This window comes from Amblyomma maculatum, chromosome 5 (assembly GCF_055883805.1).
Source record: "Amblyomma maculatum isolate TAMU_Amacu chromosome 5, ASM5588380v1, whole genome shotgun sequence".
In the NCBI taxonomy this organism is placed as follows: domain Eukaryota; kingdom Metazoa; phylum Arthropoda; class Arachnida; order Ixodida; family Ixodidae; genus Amblyomma; species Amblyomma maculatum.
In genome coordinates, this window is record NC_139348.1 from 119,700,695 (window position 1) to 119,719,158 (window position 18,464).

General features: G+C 48.3%; 1 protein-coding gene across 1 annotated transcript; it reads right to left on the bottom strand.

Annotated features, from left to right (window-relative positions):
* Positions 1–470: 470 nt before the first annotated feature.
* Positions 471–17,084, bottom strand: LOC146189341 (uncharacterized). The gene is made up of 2 exons (XM_084605242.1): positions 16,068–17,084; positions 471–650 (listed from the first exon to the last, which is right to left on the bottom strand). The coding sequence occupies exons 1-2, from the start codon at positions 17,082–17,084 to the stop codon at positions 471–473; spliced, it is 1,197 nt and encodes a 398-aa protein (XP_084461368.1).
* Positions 17,085–18,464: the final 1,380 nt, after the last annotated feature.

The following is an 18,464-nucleotide window of genomic DNA, read 5'->3' on the forward strand; positions in this document are numbered from 1 at the left end:
CTAAGCGGTGGCGGGTGCAATGACGGCCTACAACAGATAAAAGTTCGGTGGCTGGCTAGCCCCCGCCGCGAGCGACTTTGGCCCACCGTCCCAACCCCGTAGGGCCAGGAACTGCCACCAGGACCTCAATGTCCTCAGACATCTGCGCAGCTCAGCATTGAGGACGCGGAGCCACTTGAAGTGGAGGAAGGAAAATGATTTATTTGTTTATTTTTATTTAAGGAGCTGGTTGCAAGAAAAAAACCCGACGGCGACGCCGCGAAACATTGGAACAAGTAAAAAAGAACTACGCTCTATACATTTTTAGCAATATGTACGACCGTTTTAAATCTCACAGTTTACGGATAATTGAAACGCATGGATTCTGGCCTCACAGTTGCACAAGCTACTCGCCATGACAAGCCAATGTAACCCATTATGGGAGCGCGCGTCGGGTGTGGTGGGGGTGACAAACTATATTAAAGTAAGCCTTAGTTGTAACATCCTAGGGATGACATTGCTCTTGGAAGCGGGTCGCGGCCGGCAGGTGGTGCTTCCCGGTGACTTCCAGCCGAATCCACCCGCTGCCATTGGGCAGCCGGGTCAGAGCTGGACACCGCAGCCTCCCATCGCTCGAGGTCTGTGAGTTGCCACTCGGCAGATGGGAGATTCTCAGAGCAAAGATAAAGAATGTGAGCAAAATCCGCTTTGGGAGCACCACAGAGGTTGCATTCCGGCGTGAACAGTCCTGGGTGATCAAGTGCTAAGCAAGCAGGGGAGAGGAAGGAGCGGGAGTGTAGCTGGTGCTATGTCACTTGTTGCAATTTAGTGAGAGACTTGTGTGGAGCGGGATAGGCAAGACGTTGTTCAAGGTAGTGCATAGTGGTCTCGTGGTAAGCCACCATACGATCTGGAGCGTCTCCTAAGATGTCGGCGTCTCCTCGTTACCTGCGTGGCCGGCGTGGGCCGGAACCCATAGACGCTGAATAGCTCGGGTAGGGACAGGAAACAGTCTAAAAAGCCGGAAGGCGGGTTCGACGATACGGCCTTTCGCAAAGTTTCGTACCGCTGTCTTTGAATTGGTGAACACAATGCTTCATTCGGACTTCTGAAGGCATACTCATGGCGAATGAGTTGTAGTAAGGGTTCAGTCAAAGCTTGTCCTGGGCCCAAGCTTGTGCATAGTCAATCTCTGTGCCAGTGCAGAGAATTAGGAGAAGAGCACCGCTGTTCATGAGACGCAGGTTGAGGCGACCACACGGGCGGAATTGGAAATCTGGAGTTGGTTGACGAGGAAGTGAAGCGTGCATCTTGATTTTGGGTGGAGCAGATATGCATGCAGCGATTGGGCTGGCTTTCCAGAGCCTGCCCGGGAGCTGGACTCTGCTGATGCGTCTTTTGACGACGACTGCTTCATAATGGGGTAGGGTTTATTGCGGGGCCTGAAGGCGTGGGACCACCGTGGATCATTTTCGAATTCATGTTGGGAAATTTCTTCGCGCTTCATCTTTGATGACGTAGACTCGAAGACGAACGAGGGAATGAGGCAGGAGCGGCTACGTACTTTTACCGCTTCTCATTTTAAAGTTAAAGCCTTTATTGACTCATGACTCAAAAGAGTGTCCATGCGGTAGCAGCGCAGCGAGCGTCCGCGAGAACTTCGCAAGATTTCAAGGGATTCCACTTGCCAATCATCCTGATATAATATTTGCTGGTGAATAACTCTAGGTAACCAAATAGGGTTGCCAAAGCAACTTGCTTGGTTACGCTTGGGATTCGCTTGTAGTTAGGCATTGTCTCTTACTGCCTTTAAAGTCGCCGAACATAAAGCGTTGTCTTAGAACGTCGTGATGGATTCACTGTCTGAAGGTAGCCACGTCGGGATTACGATGCTTATCTGGCCGTTTCATACGCTCTTAGCTGTCTTCGGGACGGTGTCTGCACGATGTCTGCACGGTGTCTGCTCCACAGTATGGCTGTTGAGCAGTCCCCATCGACGTTAGGTGAATACATTAAACTTGATCACACAATAGCTGTGTCGTATATGAAAAATGTGAGGCGCACATTTTTCATTTTGCATTTTTCACCTGAACAGCCGTACCAGTGTGCTGCGCCTGTGACTGCTCAGAACATGCATTTACAGGGTCTTGAATATCTGGGAGCTGGGATTTAAAAAATTCCTATGCAAAATCTACTACCCCATTCCAGCTGAAATAACGTTCACAAAGTAGCAAAATATCGTCTACGTTATCTGATCAGTGATTCAACTTTGATACTTGCCTAGATTTTCCGAAATCGAGGAAAAACTGCTCTCGGCGGCGTGCACAATTTTCGCAGAAGAGAGTCGAAAAGCTATTTTGAAATGATGCGGCATCTGTCGAGCAGTGAGACAAGCTCCATCCCGGCCGTTAGCGCGCTTGCCTCGCTACACGACAGATGACGCATCCTGTCAAAATAGCTTTTCGACTCTCTTCTGCGAAAATTGTGCACGCGGCCGAGAGCAGTTTTTTCTCGATTTCGGAAAATCTATGCAAGCATCGATGTTGAATCACTTATCAGATAACGTAGACGATATTTTGCTACTTTGTGAACGTTATTTCAGCTCGAATGGGGCAGTAGATTTTGCATAGGAATTTTTTAAATCCCAGCCCCCAAATATTCAAGACCCTGTAGTATCAACATATGAGACCATTTAGTGTCCAATGAGCGACGAAAATACTGGCATTTAGGATTTCCTTTGTATAGTACTAATTCTGCAGGCTTGGAACTATCTCTTCATTCATTGAAATGCCAACATAGTACTCTTGTTCATGCAGGCACGCCTTTGCAGGCACTGGAAAACATTGTGGCTGCTGAGTCGTCCCCACCGACATTAGGTGAATACATTCAGCTTGATCACGCAATAGCTGTGTCGTGCATGAAAATTGTGAGGCGCACATTTCATTCTGCATTTTTCACCTGAACAGCCGTTTCAGTGTGCTGGGCCTGTGACTGCCCAGAACATGCATTCAGTATCAGCATATGAGATCTTTTAGTGTCCAGCGAATGATATGAATACCGAACATTAGGATTTTATTCGTATATTAAGTAGAAACAATAGGTCGAACGGCTCTGCAAAACTGGCCGCAATCTATATGAAATGCCACTAAACCTTATCAATGAAAGTTTCAAGCAGTCCCGGTGACTCAAGACAGCAGTTGTTTTTTTCGACGTGCAGTGCGGCTGTTTGTACAGTGTTCTGCAACTTTATCAGACGCGTTTGGCACGTTTGCTGCGAAGCCACGCAGAAAGCTTGTGCATTGATGACTGTTTTATTGTGTAGAAAGTCTTACATTGCTGCTTACCTGATTTGTCCTCTCATAAGGAGAAACCCGAACCGTCTGTGAGGAGATTACAGGAGAAAGACACAAACTCCAACTTTCCAACGAAGGGGAGCGGTGGCGCCATCTTGCATTTTACAGAAACGTTGTAAATTGCCTGGGCGCTTAAGAAACGCGGCGCCTTCCTCCAGCTATTAGAGATGGCGCCAAATGTCTTTTGCCAGAAACTGCGTTTCCATCATTTGCTCCTCAATCTTTTTGCAGATGTTTCTCGTTTTTTTATTATCCGCGGACAAATCAGGTAAGAACCATAAAAAAAGTTGTTACACAACACAGCGAGCAACAACGTCAAGCTTTGTGCGCGGTTTCACCGCAAATGAGCCTCAGGTTACAGCGGGAGAATTTTCTAAGTGGCTCCGATAAAGTGCAGAACACTGTACAGCAAAACCTGTAAACGAATAAATATATGAACTTGACCGTATATCACTCAAGAGGAAAGCGTATAACAGTTGCATCCTGCCGGTACTAACCTATGCGACTGAAACATGTAGGTTAACGAAAATGGTTCGACGTAAGTTGAGGACAACGCAGAGGACCGTGAACGGAAAATGGTAGGTGTAAGTTTAAGTGATAGAAAGTGTGTAGAGTAGGCCAGAGATATAACTCCAGTTATTGTTATTGTAGTCCAAATTAAGAAGAAAAATAGTCACGAGCAGAACATGTAGTTCGAAGAAAGGATAACCGATGATCTCTAAAAGTGACCAAATGGATTCCAAGGAAAGGTAAGCGTAGATGGGGCGGCAGGAAATTAGATGGTTGAATGAAATTAAGAAATTCGTAAGGGTCTAGTGGATGCGGCTTGCACAGCGCGGGATTATTGGACGAATATGGAGGAGGACTTCTCCCTGCAGTGGGTATAATCCGGCTGACGATCATGATGAGCCGTGTATACGGTAGGCGCCATCTCGAGACCCCTAAGGCAACATTACAAACTGCGACTGCAATTGATATCAAGACGTCTAATATAAATATTAGCCGCACGCAACTAACGAAAATTCACTCCGAAATAAAGGAATGACTTAGATATTTAGAAAACCTTACACTATCCGCCAAGTGTTTCAGTTGCCTCCGTCAGTGCTCGCATAAATTGCTAGCTGTAGCGTTTGTCTTCTTCATACAACCGACCAACCGCTTCTCGCTGGCTCCATTTTGTAGCGAGAGCTGCATTGACCACAGTTTCGCCGTTTCGCCTACCTCCATTAGGTGCGGATTTGCACGTGTGCGAGCAGCCGATGGCGTCACTACGTGCGCCGCCACTTCGCTAGCTGTGCGCATGTATGGCACCCAACTGGGCATGCACAAGGAGTCCACCTCATCGAATAAATGAAGGGTGATGGATGAATGGGAAAACATTTATTTCATCGGCTTTAAGAGGTTCAGTTTGATTGCTGGCCGCGCCAGATGGCCGCCAATTGCGTCCTGTCGGCGATCTCTTCGGCCCACTCAGTGACCCGAGCCTGGAATGCAGGGCGCTTATTACCAAACCATATCCCGTAGGAGCACTCGAGCAGACGACGTTCTGGCGCGATTCCTCTGAACGCCACCTGGCGACACATTGTGGATATATTGTCTGAACGAATAATAAGGCTTTTAAAGGCCGCACTTGCCGTCGCTTATGTGGCGCACTGGATTGACACCACTCACTTCTGAACTGATGCCACAGATACATCTGTTCGACTTCTGTGGCGTGATTTTTTTTGCTGATTTGTTTTTTCACTTGCTTTCACCGGTAGCGGACAGGCTGCGCACCCCTAAGTAATGTGGTCTAAAGTGGCGTCGATGCAACAATATTTGCAATTAGGGTCAACCTGCTCTTTGAATATATATAGGACCGGGTTTGTAGCTGACGCCAGAGTATCTCCTAAGCCTTGCCTAATGTATTATGAAGGGGGGAGGAAAGATGCACCTTCCTAGGCTAAAACGGCGAGTTATATCATGGAACGAGAGCAAGCACTCCCACGCGTCCGCGGGAACGAGGCACTCACCGCCCGGCTGACGAAACCTCGGGCATACTCGTGAGCTTTCTCGTTCCCGGGATTGCCCGAGTCAGCCGGAACCCATACCAGTTCTATCGTCCTACCAGGGACTGGACGGTAGCTTTTAAGGATATTCCTGGTGGCAGCCGACTGACGGCCCATCCCGAAATTCCGTACGGCTGTTTTTAAGTCACTGACTATAACATCTGCATCGGTAGAAGTGACGGCTAGCGCGATGGCTTCTTCCTCTGCAGCCTCGGAGGTTCTGGTGCGCATAGTAGCTTAAGCTAAGGTTTTGGAAGGCGTGGTCTCACGGGTCCCAGACACCGCACAAATCGCGAAACCTTGGTCCGTCTCTTTATATTCAGCCGCATCTATGTAAGCAAACGACTGGTTTCCTATGTATTTGGTGTGAGGTGCACGTGCGCGTGCTAGAAGCCTGCTTTCGTGGTGAATGGGGTGCATATTCTGAAGGAGCTGCTTGATAACAAGCTGCTTCCTGATTGCTGTGGGTATTTGTCTGGGATCGTCCGCCATGGGTTCGGCATTGATGCCTAACCTCAGCAAGACAAGCCTCCAGGCTTTGGTGCGCGCCAGTCTGGAGTACTGCAATATTAAATGCACTTCCTCGAGTTCCTCAAGTATTTTGTGCATTCCAAGAGCTAGAAGCCTATCGGTTGAGGTGTTCTCAATAGTCCTAGTGCTGACTTGTAAGCTTGCCGAATAAGACACTAAACCTTTTGCTTTTCGTCTTGGCAAAGGTGCAAATAGGGTAGTGTGTAGACTAGCCCGGCGATGACAAAAACCTGAATGAGTCGACAGGTGTCGCGTTGTTTCATGCCCCTCTTGTTGGCTATTCGCTTGATTAGTCTGGCTGTTTGGGTGCCTGTTGTGGTACAACCGCGGTGTAGGGGGCGGGGATTGGAGGAGGTTGGTTGCTTCTGCCACTATGGAGCATGGAATGGTTGGTCTCCGCCATTATGCGGTGGCAAGCCTGCCATCGGTGCTTGTACCTGTTTTCGGCAGCCATTGCATCCACAGCCACTTTGTGGGGGACGACGGCCAATGTGATGCCCGTATTTTTCTTTCCCTCGTTTTCTTTTTCCTGACCCTGAGGGGCTGGAAATGGTAGGTCCCCGCTGTTGCGGTGGGGGCTAGCCTGCTACCGGCGCTTGTACTTGTAGCTGGCAGTCATTACGGGCTTTATGAGCTCCGCTCATTTATTATTTGTTCCTTATGCCATTTCTTTTCCCCTCATATTTATCCGCTTCGCTTCCTTTAATCACGTTTTAGTACATTTGTTGCTTGCTCTTTATAATGCTGTATTGCTTTTTAAATTTCACTAACAAATTTTAAATCATGCAATGCTGCTTCATGTTGATAAGTGTTCATTTTTTCGTTGGTACATAGAGGTCCCAGTACAGTATCAAACTTTGGGACCTCTTTCTGTAACCTTCTGCATAATCAAATGATTTATTTATTTCTGAATAAACTTTGAACGTTGAACAAATACAAAAGTCAAAGTAATGGGTTTAGTTTCAAAAATAGGGGTGATAGACCGCTGGCGAAAGATTAAGTTAGTGCGGCAGAGCCACCAAATCCAGATTATTGTCAGAGATACCAAAGAAACGAGTATGCCAGCGCGGAAGAAACTGTGCCTCTCTCCATATGCTACGATTTCGAAAGACAAGTATTTCTAGACGACCTGGCAGACTCTGGAGCGACGGGAACATTTCATGGGCCGGAGTTCGTCAAGGCTCAAAGAAGTAACGACAACGCCACAGCACGAACATTGCGGCTGCAATAACTAAACGGGTAAATCATTCGCGCCAGCACTTTCCGTCGCAGTGTGCTCAAACTTGAAACATACGGTGCACAAGCCGCCGGAAGGTGCGTGCTCCAACACATTCAAAAAGCGCATGGCTGACAGTGTCGGTGGCACCACTATTAGCACATTGATCATCGGGTGCGATGTCCCACCTAGCAAGGTGTCTCGTCTGACATTATTTAGCAGCCTACCAGCTGCCCATGCTTTCCACTTGGTCACAGCAGTCTCAGCATCAGCCTGGAGCAGGCAACTAATACCCCGACGGGGTGGCGAAGTGCTAAGGGCGCTTGACTACTGTTCCCAAGGACGCGGGATCGAATCCCGGCCGTGTACTGTGTGATATCAGAGCCCGTAAAAGACCCCAGGTGGTGGACATTTCTTGAGCCCTCACTACGGCGTCTCTTATACTGTGAGTCGCTTTGTAACAACCCCACAACCCAAATACAACGAAACTTAATTTTTTAATGCTTGTGGCAAGCATGTCAGGTACATAAATAACGGATAAGTCGGAATTGATAGATTCTTTCAATGCGGCGACTGCTCGCGATGTGGTGTTTCCGCATATCGATTGTGACATGCTTGTCCATTCAAACATCAGAGACCGCCCAGGGTACGACGTAATCGCTTGAAATAAATTCTTGTACTAAATGCTTAGACACTGAACATTCTTCAGTATAAAGCAGCCATAAACTGTGCAGTCATAATAAAAAACATACATAGTGATGCAACTAAGTTCCCAGTCTTGAATTCTTTCATTCACCTTGTGTTCTATAAGACATTTTGTTTTCTCGTTTCGAATTTCACATGGAACTGTGTGCATTGCTGTTATTTTCTCGTTTCGAATTTCACACTGAACTGTGTGCATTGCTATTATCGTGAATTAAAGCAGAGAGGTTGCTCACTGTATGACGTTGAAACCTCCGTGAAAGAAAAATGTATATGCATGGCTTGAAGCTAGCTATAGAACGAAAGCTGTGTATTAGAACGACAGCGTATTTAACAATTTTTATTCAATCCGCTATGTTTTTCAGTACTTATTTAAATTACGTTTTGGGGAAAGAAAGGAGCCTTATACATTTCAGTGGATGCTAGAGAATTATGGTCGTCTACACCTAACCAATTCAAGATCATGTTTTCATATTTTTCTTCTATGTTTACGTTGGTTTTTAAGAAAGGTAAGGCGCAGTATCTGCTACTGTGGACACCTGATCGCAACTTAAGGGGAGAGAGGAAGGTGGGAATGGAAGCGGAAAGGGAGAAAAGGGTGTCGTTGTTGCGGTTGTTGTGACTGTAGGATGATTGAAAAAAAAATGCACAGGCCTGCTACTGGCTTTGATTGACTGATTTATAGGAAGGGAAAGGCGCTGTAACTCTCTAACTTGTTTTCGTGGAACCCTCAACTGCACCGTAAGGTGAGGGATGAAGGTAGGAGTGAAAGTGGAAAGAGAGAAGGAGGAGCCGTAGTAGAGAGCTACGGAGTAATTTCGACCAGCTGGGGATCTTCAACGTGCGTTGACATCACACAGCACAAGGACGCCTCTTCGTATCGCCTCCATCGAAACGTAGCCGCCGAGGTCGGGTTCAAACCCGGGTACTCCTGCACAGTAGTCGGGCGTCTTGCTACCGCACCACCCCGGCGGGGCAGCTACTGGCTTTGTAGCTAAGCGACCTGTTGTGGCGCTAGGTTGGTTGGTTGGTTGGTTCATAGGAAGGGAAAGGCGCAGTATCTGTCTCACTTGCTCTGTGGACACCTGAACCGCGCCGTAAGGGAAGGGATGAAGGTGGGAGTGAAAGTGGATAGACAGAAAGGGGGGGCCGTAGTGGAGGGCTACGGAGTAATTTCGACCACCTGGGGATCTTTAACGTGCGCTGACATCGCACAGCACACGGACGCCACTTCGTTTCGCCTCCATCGAAACGCAGCCGCCGAGACCGGGATTCGATCCCGGGAACTCCGGCACAGTAGTCGGGCGTCTTACCACTGCACCACCCCGGCGGGGCACGCTAGGTAGAAAGAAAAGAAAATCGACGGGCTTGCTACTGGCTATATAGCTGAGTCACCTCCGCTGTCTCATTCGAACAAAAGAGAGACAGTAAAAAAGGAAGAAAAAGAACTGAGGGAAAGACACGCGTCGCAACAGCCGTCGTCCACCACCTTAGCGGTGGCGGGTGCAATGACGGCCTGCAACAGAATATAATAATTTGTTCACAGGAAGGAAAAGGCGCAGTATCTATCACACGTTTATTGCGAAAGCAATACTGCTAGCACTTCGAGCCTTTGGCGTGTCGTGGCGCCTGCATCCACGACTTGTTGCGTGACCGTGTGACGTCATGCCAGACCGAGAGACGAGGCCCCAGTTCACGCCATCGGATAGTGGCGGTGAGTCCTTGCAGGAGCCGCAGCGGTGAAGTCACGTCATTTTCACGTGACCGTGTGACGTCACGCCAGTCCGAAAGACGGGGCTGGGCCAGCGCGCGCCATCGGATAGTGGCGGCGAGTCCATACACGGCGCTGTGTCGCAGCCGATGGCGCTGGCTGTTTGTGACGTCATGCTAGGAGGATACATGGGGCTGTGGCTCGGCTCCTCGCAGTCGGGGCGCAGCCGCAGAACAAGGCGCATTCAAGGGTATTGCTTTCGCAATCTTGCAGGCTTAACCATGCTAAGACGCGCACTGTCATCGCACAGCACACGAGCGCCTTGCTTTTCGATGGAGGTGAACAGCAAGGCGCCATTGTGCTGTGCGCTGTCAGTGCACGTTAAAGAACCCCGGGTGGTCGAAATTTCCACAGTCCTCCACTATGGCATCTCTGATAGCCTAACGCTTCGGGACATTAAACCTCAGAAACAAACAACCTTCAGCCAACTATTTATTGCGAAATCAATACTGCTTGCACTTTCTGCCATTGATGGTCCTGGCGCCTTCTCACACAGCTGCGCGCCACGTGACCGTGTGACGTCACGACAGACCAAAAGTTGGGGCCCCGGCTCGCGCCATCGATGGCGGGGGTGAGGCTTCACAAGAGCCGGAACGGTGACGTCACGCCGTTGCCACGTGACCGCGTGACGTCACGACAGACCGAGAGACGAGGGCTCAGCTAGTGCCATCGAGGGCGGAGGAGAGGCTTCACAGGCCGGCTGCGCCGCTGCGGAGAGAAAGCGCTCGCTAGAGCGGGATAAAACGGGGGGCTGCAGCTGCGCTCCTCTCAGTACGCTATATTGCATGATGTGCACAAGGCGAAGCTGGAACGATCCGCGGCGGCCAAGCGACGGCGCTGTGCCGAAGAAACTTAGGCATTCCGACGACTATGTCACAACCGATGTAGAGACCAAAAGCCATTTCTTCACGGATCATCAAAGCGTATTCATCGGATTAAATATAACAAAATTACAGTACAACCATGTTGTGTCCAGAGTGAATCCATGCATAAGCCCTACGGGGCAACCACGTCCAAACTACCAGCTGAACCAAGGCGTTGTTTTCGCAATATTCCAGGCTTAACCAAGCTAAGCCACAGCCTTTTTGTTCTGGGGACACCTGAACAACACCGTACGGGAAGAGAGAAAGGTGGGAGTGAAAGTAAGTGGAAAGAGAAAAACTTACCGACGATTACGTTACTTCCTAATGCGAAATTTGAGCGCAGCAAATAAGCTGTTTCACCTTTTCGATAGATTGAGGCAAATCCGCCGCCACCGATCTGGCTCTCTGATTGCCACCGCACAGGGGTTGCATTGGAGGAGGAGCGAAGAAAGGAATTAAGTTCGAGCCGGCGCTTTGACAACCGGAGACTAGCAGGAAGAGGGGGGATGGGGGCGGCGTGTACACCCAGCGGTAAACGATGGGGGCAGAAGGCAACGCGGTAAAGGGAGGAAGGAAGAGATAGCAGCGACTGACTGATGCTGCTGACGCCGATAGTGAGTCAACCCCAGCTGCGGAGTTGGTTTCAGGGACAACGCCGCCGATGCCGACGCAAACAATATGATACCCTTGCATCCGCAGCGCCAAGAACCAGGTCTAGCCGTGGGAAGGTGGTGACGTATTCGTCAACGTGCCGGGGCCTACGTGAAATAACCGGCGCGTCGGCAACTGAAGAGCACCCTATCCGCCACACAGGAACAGGGCGGGGGGGGGGGACCCTCCCCTCCTCTTTCTGCATGGCGGCGACGGTGTTCTGTGCAGTCACGTTATCTTGACTCTCTAGTGGCGTCAGCGGCATCCAGCGGTATCAGTCGGTCGCTGCTAGCGTTGGGGGGATGAAAGGGGGGCGGAGCTGGTAACGAGGCCGACGCCGACGTGAAACCCAGGAACGGACGCCAAAGAGCTGCGCTTTAAAAAAAAGGGAGCTGTAGTGGAGGGCTGAGGAGTAATTTGACAACTCTGGATCTTTAACGTGCGCTGGCATCGCACAGCACACGGACATCTCTTCGTGTCGCCTCCATCGAAACGCAGTCGCCGTGGTCGGGATCGAATCCGGGTGTTCTAGCACAGTAGTCGGGCGTCCTACCACTGCACCACATGGGCTGGACAGCCTACAACACATTGGTTCCCAGAAAGGGAAAGGCGCAGTATCTCTCACACTTGTTTCTGTGGATACCTGGACTGCGCCGTAAGGAAAGGAAGGAAGGTGAGACTGAAAGTGGAAAGAGAGAAAGAGGAGTCGACTGTTGCAGGCGCTGTCAACGCACGTTAAAGATCTCCAGGTGGCCGAAATTTTTCCGTAGCCCTCCGCTGCGACTCCTCTTGCTCTCTTTCCACTTTCAGTCCCACCTTCCCAGGGATCCTTTCCTTACGGCGCAGTCCAGGTATCCACAGAAACAAGTGTGAGAGATACTGCGCCTTTCCCTTCCTGGGAACCAATCTGTTATATGTGTTGTGTTGTGTTGTGTTGTGTTTTGTGGCACATAGGCAGCTAAGGCCATCATGCGCCAAGCTCGGGGTTTGCGTATCTGTTTGGTGAAAGGAATCGAGCGATTATTTTAATACACTAGAGTAGGTTTAGGATGTTGGCATCTTTTAAGAAATCAATGAGAGAAGACGTTTTAATCAGTGAATTTTCTCCTAAGAGTAAGCTAGGATGTAAGGGAATGTAGTTGTCATAGAACTGTCGGAAATGGTTTTTTCTAAGTTGATCGAGTTTTATACAGGATATTAGGATGTGATTTATGGTGACCAACTCTCCGCAGTGTTCGCAAATGGGTTTGTCTTTCTTTGCTAGGATGAAGTTATGAGTCAGGTGGGTGTGTCCGATACGAAGGCGGCATAAGGTTACTTCAATAAAATGTTCTTGATGGCTGCATGTTTTCCATTCTTCTATAACTGGCTTTACTAGGTGTAGCTTGTTATTAACTTCGTTATCCCAGGCAGCCTGCCATTTTTGTCTCAGTGTTCTTTGTATGAATTTTATGGCGTCATTATGTGGAATTTTCACCTTCTGTACTTGAGCATTGGAGGCGGCCGCGGCACATGCATCAGCCCTCACATTACCGCTGATTCCAACGTGGCTTGGCACCCAGCAAAATTTGATATTATGTCCTTGTGTTTTTGCTATCACTACATAATGGACTATGTCCCCTACTAAAGGTTCTATAGCATTTTTTTGATGTAGTGATGCGAGTACACTCAGAGAGTCTGTATAGATGATACTGTTTTTGATGTTTTTGTTGACTATTTTATCTATTGCTAGGGATAAGGCGTAGCATTCGGCAGTAAACATTGAGGCACACTGTGGTAACCTTACTGTTGTTTCCTGTTTGTCTTCTATTACTGCACTGCCTACATGAAATATTGTCTTTGAACCATCTGTATAAAATGCCTTGTGATCACTGTATTTCTGATTTAATGCCAAGAACTCTTGTATTATGTGTTCGTGCGGTGTTTGTGATTTGCGAAATTGAGTTAATGTGAAGTCACACACAGCAGTGAAGTTGTACCAAGGTGGCAGTGGGTCAGGTCTCCGTGCAATATCAGGAAGTGCATCCAGCAAGTTGAGTTCCCGGCACTGCTCTTCAAAACGGAGTATGAGAGGTCTGATGGATCGAGGTTTATTGATGTACAGTGTTCTTGAGGGGCAGTTTGTAAGTATGGAGTAACAAATATGTTTCGGTAACGAGCGAATTTTCAGAACATATGAAAGTGTAAGCATGGTCCTCCTGTATTTTAGTGGCGGTTCGTTTGCTTCTACATACAGACTTGTCACCAGCGATGTCCTGTATGCACCAGTTGAAAGACGCAGACCCAGGTTATGTACTGGGTCCAGCCGTTTAAGGTATGACGGTCTCGCTGACCCATAGACCACGCACCTGTAATCTAAACAGGAGCGTACCACTGAGCGATAGATATGGAGAAGACATGTCCTATCAGAGCCCCAGTGTCTCCTCGAGAGTACTTTAAGGATGTTGAGAGCTCGAGAGGCTTTGACTTTCAGGCTGCTTATGTGTGGGAGGAATGTGAGCTTCTTGTCAAACGTTAGTCCTAAAAATTTGTGTTCTTGCTTTATCGGGAGTATGGTTTCATTTAGGTGTAGGGTGGGATTGAGCTGCAGGCCTCTCCTCAGAGAGAAAAGAACGGCAACTGTTTTCTGAGGCGAGAACCTAAATCCATTTTTATCTGGCCAATTACTCAGTTTCTTTAATGCTAGTTGTATCTGTCGTTCAAACGTCGATAGGCTGAATGATGTGCATGCGATTTGGAGGTCATCAACATAAAGTGAGTACATAACAGACTGTGGGATTACTTTGGCTATGGAATTCGTTTTTACAATGAATAGGGTAGTACTTAATATGCATCCTTGCGGTACTCCGTTCTCTTCTGTAAAGTTCCTCGAGAGTGTAGAACCGAGGCGTACTTGGAACGAGCGGTCGGACAAAAAATCTTTTAAGCAGTTCAACATTCTGCCGCGGATTCCAAGATCTGCCAGATCGCGAAGTATCCCAAATCGCCAGGTGGTGTCGTACGCTTTATCCATATCAAAGAAAACTGCGAGACAGTGCTGTTTATGTATGAAGGCTTCTCCGACTGTGTTTTCAAGCCGAACTAGATGATCCAGTGTTGAACAAGCTCTTCTGAAGCCGCACTGGTGAGTGTCAAGGAGTTCACGAGCTTCAAGAATGAACATTAACCTGGTATTGACTATGCTTTCGAATGATTTGGCAAGGCAGCTAGTTAGGGCTATTGGCCTGTAACTAGTAGGAGAGTTTGGCAGTTTTCCAGGCTTCAGGAATGGTACAATGACAGCTTTCTTCCAAGCATCTGGCATTTTGCCTGACACCCAGATTTTGTTAAAAAATTTCAGGAGTGCTTCTACTTCAGGTTCGGACAGATGGGCTAGCATTTCATAGTGTATCTCATCGGGGCCTGGTGCAGTTTTCTTGCCATTAGTTAATACTCTATGGAGTTCCTGAAATGTAATTAAGTTATTGTAGGGCTCGTTGGTATAACCATTTGTAGGAAGTCTCTGTTTTTCTGCTGTGTTTTTATACTTTAAGAAGGAGTCTGTGTAATGTAGGGAACTAGAAACATGAGAGAAGTGTTCTCCCAATAGGTCAGCCTGCTCGAGTATACTTGTTTGTGCATCAGGGGGTGTAAGGAAAGGAACTGCAAAAGGAGAGAATTTGCCATCGAGTTTGCGGACTTGCTCCCACATTTTCTTTGCTGTGACGGAACTGTTTATTGAAGACACATAACCTTGCCAAGATCTTTTTTCAGCATCACGTCGAATATTTCGAGCCTTAGCCCTTGCCTTTTTATATTTAATTAGATTTTCCTGTGTAGGGTATCGACGAAAAATTCCCCAGGCTTTGTTCTGCTTCTTTTTGGCCTCTCTACATTCCTTTGTATACCATATCTTTCCATTCCTTCGTACTATTCCCGAAGTCTGGGGGATGGCTAAATGAGCAGCGGCAATGATACATTCCGTGAACTTTTCATTTTGCTCGTTGACATCGAGGCTGTCCGAAATAAGTTTTTCTAAAGCGGCATGTTTTTGGAAGAGTGCCCAGTCGGCTAAATACAGTTTCCAACGCCGTGGTTTAGTAAAGGTGATTAATGGTGACGATGTTAGACTGATAATGATGGGAAGGTGATCGCTTCCATAAGGGTTGTCAATAACATTCCATCTAAAATCAGTGAAAAGACTTGGTGAACAAAAGGACAAATCAATGCAACTCATTTTTCCAGTGCTTGAAGAACAGTAAGTGTGTTAGCCCGTGTTCAGGAGGCAAACATTGTTGTTGAGAATAAAATCTTCTGAAATCCGACCTCTGGCGTCCGTTTTTTCGCTTCCCCAAAAGGATGAGCGAGCATTAAAATCCCCTACTAAAATATATGGCTCCGGTAGTTGCATTAAAATTGCTTGTAAATCATTAAGTGTGATAGTGAAATGAGGTTCGATGTATAAAGAACATATTGTTATTGTTTTAAAATGCACCACGGTGACTGCAACAGCTTCAATTGAGGTTTTAAGGTTGATTCCTCGTGTCGCAACGCCACCTTGGACCACAATAGCAGTGCCTCCGGAGAGCCTGCTTGAATTCTGTCGGTCACAACGGAAGACTTGATATTTTTTAAGAAAGTTTTTGTTCTATGGTCCGAGATTGGTCTCCTGGAGACACAACGCAACTGGAGAAAATGAATTAAAATGTCAATTATATCAGTGTAGTTGTGCAAGAGCCCGCGACAGTTCCAGTGAACTAGAAATGCCATGGTGGCGGGTTAGTTGGGGATAGGGTTGAAAATCTATGTTGTTAGGTTTTTTGGACCCGTTATTGGGACTTTGTCCCTTCTTTTACGCTCGAGAGAGCTTTGCCGCCGCTGCTGCGGAGGCGAGGGGGGCGATGTGTCCATCACATCTTCAGATATGCTGGACCTTCGTGCAGAAGGCACGGATACACTTGTTTTTGACCTCACCCCTTGGGGCAAGGCCTTTAGGCCTGCTGACCTGGGGGTCGGCGTGACCTGTTTTGGGGATAGTGGAGTAGCACTAGCTACCTCCACAGGGGGCGCGGATGGCCCTGCACCACGGTCACTAGACGTGACCTGGGCAGATGCCGAGGTCTGCGATGACGCTGCGCCCTGTTGCGTCATCACAGAGTAAGTTGGATTCTGCACCAACGAAAGCCGCTTTCTTGCCTCTCCGAAAGTAATATTCTCCGTGACTTTCAAGGTTACAATCTCCTTTTCCTTTTTCCATGTAGGGCAAGATCGTGAGTAGGCTGGATGATTGCCTTCACAGTTTACGCAAACGTTTGCTTCGGTGTGACAGTTGTCAGTGCTATGTTCGTTGGAGGCACATTTTGCGCAGGTGAGGCGGCCTCGGCAGCTCTGGGAGCTGTGGCCATATCTTTGGCAATTGTAGCAGCGGCGTGGGTTGGGAATGTACAGTCTGAGCTTGAGTTTTTGGTAGCCTACTTCAACTGAGTCAGGAAGGGTGCTCAGTGCAAATGTTAGCACAATGTGTTTAGTTTGAATCTCGTTATTGTCTCTCCTAATTTTGATTCGATAGACATTGGTTACATTTTGGTCTCTTAGTCCTTCTAGTAGTTCCTCCTCAGTCACGTATTTGAGATCATTATCTGAAATGACTCCACGAACTGTATTGAGTGACCTGTGGGGGCTGATTGAGACAGGGATGTCCCCGAACGACGTAACGGTTGTTAGCTTTTCACTCTGATGGTTATACAGCACTTCTAGGAGGAGGTCACCATTTGGTAGTTTCTTCATTTTGTAGCCCTGACCTATGGTACCTGTGAGCGTCTTTGTCACTAGGAATGGCGAGATCTGACGGGCAGTTTTTTCTGGGTGTTCCGAGTGCACGACACGGAAGTGGGGAAAGCTGTTGACATGTTTCGTAAAGAACTTGTTTGTCACATCGGTGCGCCCTCTCTTACTGGGAGGGCGATCAGTTTTAGAAATAAAAGAGGCCATGTAATTCAATTTTTGTCCGGTTATGATGCCAGCCACCCACCATGGAGTCCAACAAGGGGACGAGACAGGAGCTTGAGCAAGCACCCTGCCCACGCCAGCTGTACATCTTATTTATAACCTAATATGGTGCAACACAGGGTGGTTACTCCACACAAGGTTAATCCTCGCCGCCTGGAAGTAGGAAGAAATGAAGAAGGTAAGAGAGGACAGGACAGTTCTAAGAAAGAAAATAGGAAAGTGAAAGATGGAGGGGAGAACAGGAAAAGGCAACTGCCGATTTCCCCCGGGTGGGTCAGCCCGGAGGTGCCGTCTATGGGAAGCGTGGGCCAAAGTGATGTGTTGCCTCCGCCGAGGGGCCTTAAAGGTCCAAACACTCGGCATCGGCTCAACCACCAGGATCCCCTTTTACCCAGAGACGACGATGCCACGCACGGCTAAGCGTGGGTGCTCGGGGTCCGTGGTGTCGCACAAAACACACAAACACCTGCTTTAACAGGTGCCCCCTGCGGGGCCAATCTGTTATAGGCCGTCCCGCCCGTGTGATTGAAATCAATCATAAATCAATCACACGGGGAGGACGGCCTACATTATATTGGTTCCCAGGAAGGTTCGCACTTGTTTCTGTGGGTGCCTGGACTGCGCCGTAAGGAAAGGAAGGAAGGTGGGACTGAAAGTGGAAAGAGAGAAAGAGGCGTCGCAGTGGAGGGCTGCGGAGTAATTTCGACCACCTGGAGATCTTTAACGTGCGTTGACATCGCCCTGCAACAGTTCGTCGCTAATCCCTCGTATTTTTTTTTCTTCTCTACTTTCTGTGCGCGCACGAGGCAGTAGCTAAAACAGATTTGATTTGATTTGATTGATTGATTTATAGGAAGGAAAAGGCGCGGTAACTTTCTCACAAGTTTTTTTGGAAACCACAACCGCACAGCAAGGGAAGGCAGGAAGGTGGGAGTGAAAGTGGAAAAAGAGAAAGGGGGGCCGCAGTGCAGGGCTACGGATTAATTTCGACCACCTGGGGATATTCAACGTGCGCTGACATCGCACAGCATACTGCCGCCACTTCGTTTCGCCTCCATCGAAACGCAGCCGCCGAGGTCGGGTTCGAACACGGGAACTCCGGCACAGTAGTTGGGCGTCTTACCACTGCACAAACCCGATTTCAAATTGTCTTGCCCTGTTGATTCATTGTCACGGGTATATGCAGATGACAAAAAAGCTACAACAGACGGAGCTTTACCTTAAATCATTTCCATATATAAAGATACAGTTTGGCCTATGCGCAACGATGACCGCGATTCCACTTTTGCGTTTTCCGACTCCGGACAGTAGACCCGAGGCCTACTCTCCGAAGTGGCGGCTGCGTTTCGATGGACGCGAAAC

What these genes read in the sequence shown, in the direction of transcription:
- LOC146189341 (XM_084605242.1), bottom strand. Translation starts at nt 17,084, where the DNA reads ATGGCCTCTTTTATTTCTAAAACTGATCGCCCTCCCAGTAAGAGAGGG. An exon ending in TAAAGGCCTTGCCCCAAGGG is followed by an intron (nt 651 to 16,067) that starts GTGAGGTCAAAA and finishes CTTTGCTCTGAG; the next exon opens with AATCTCCCATCTGCCGAGTG.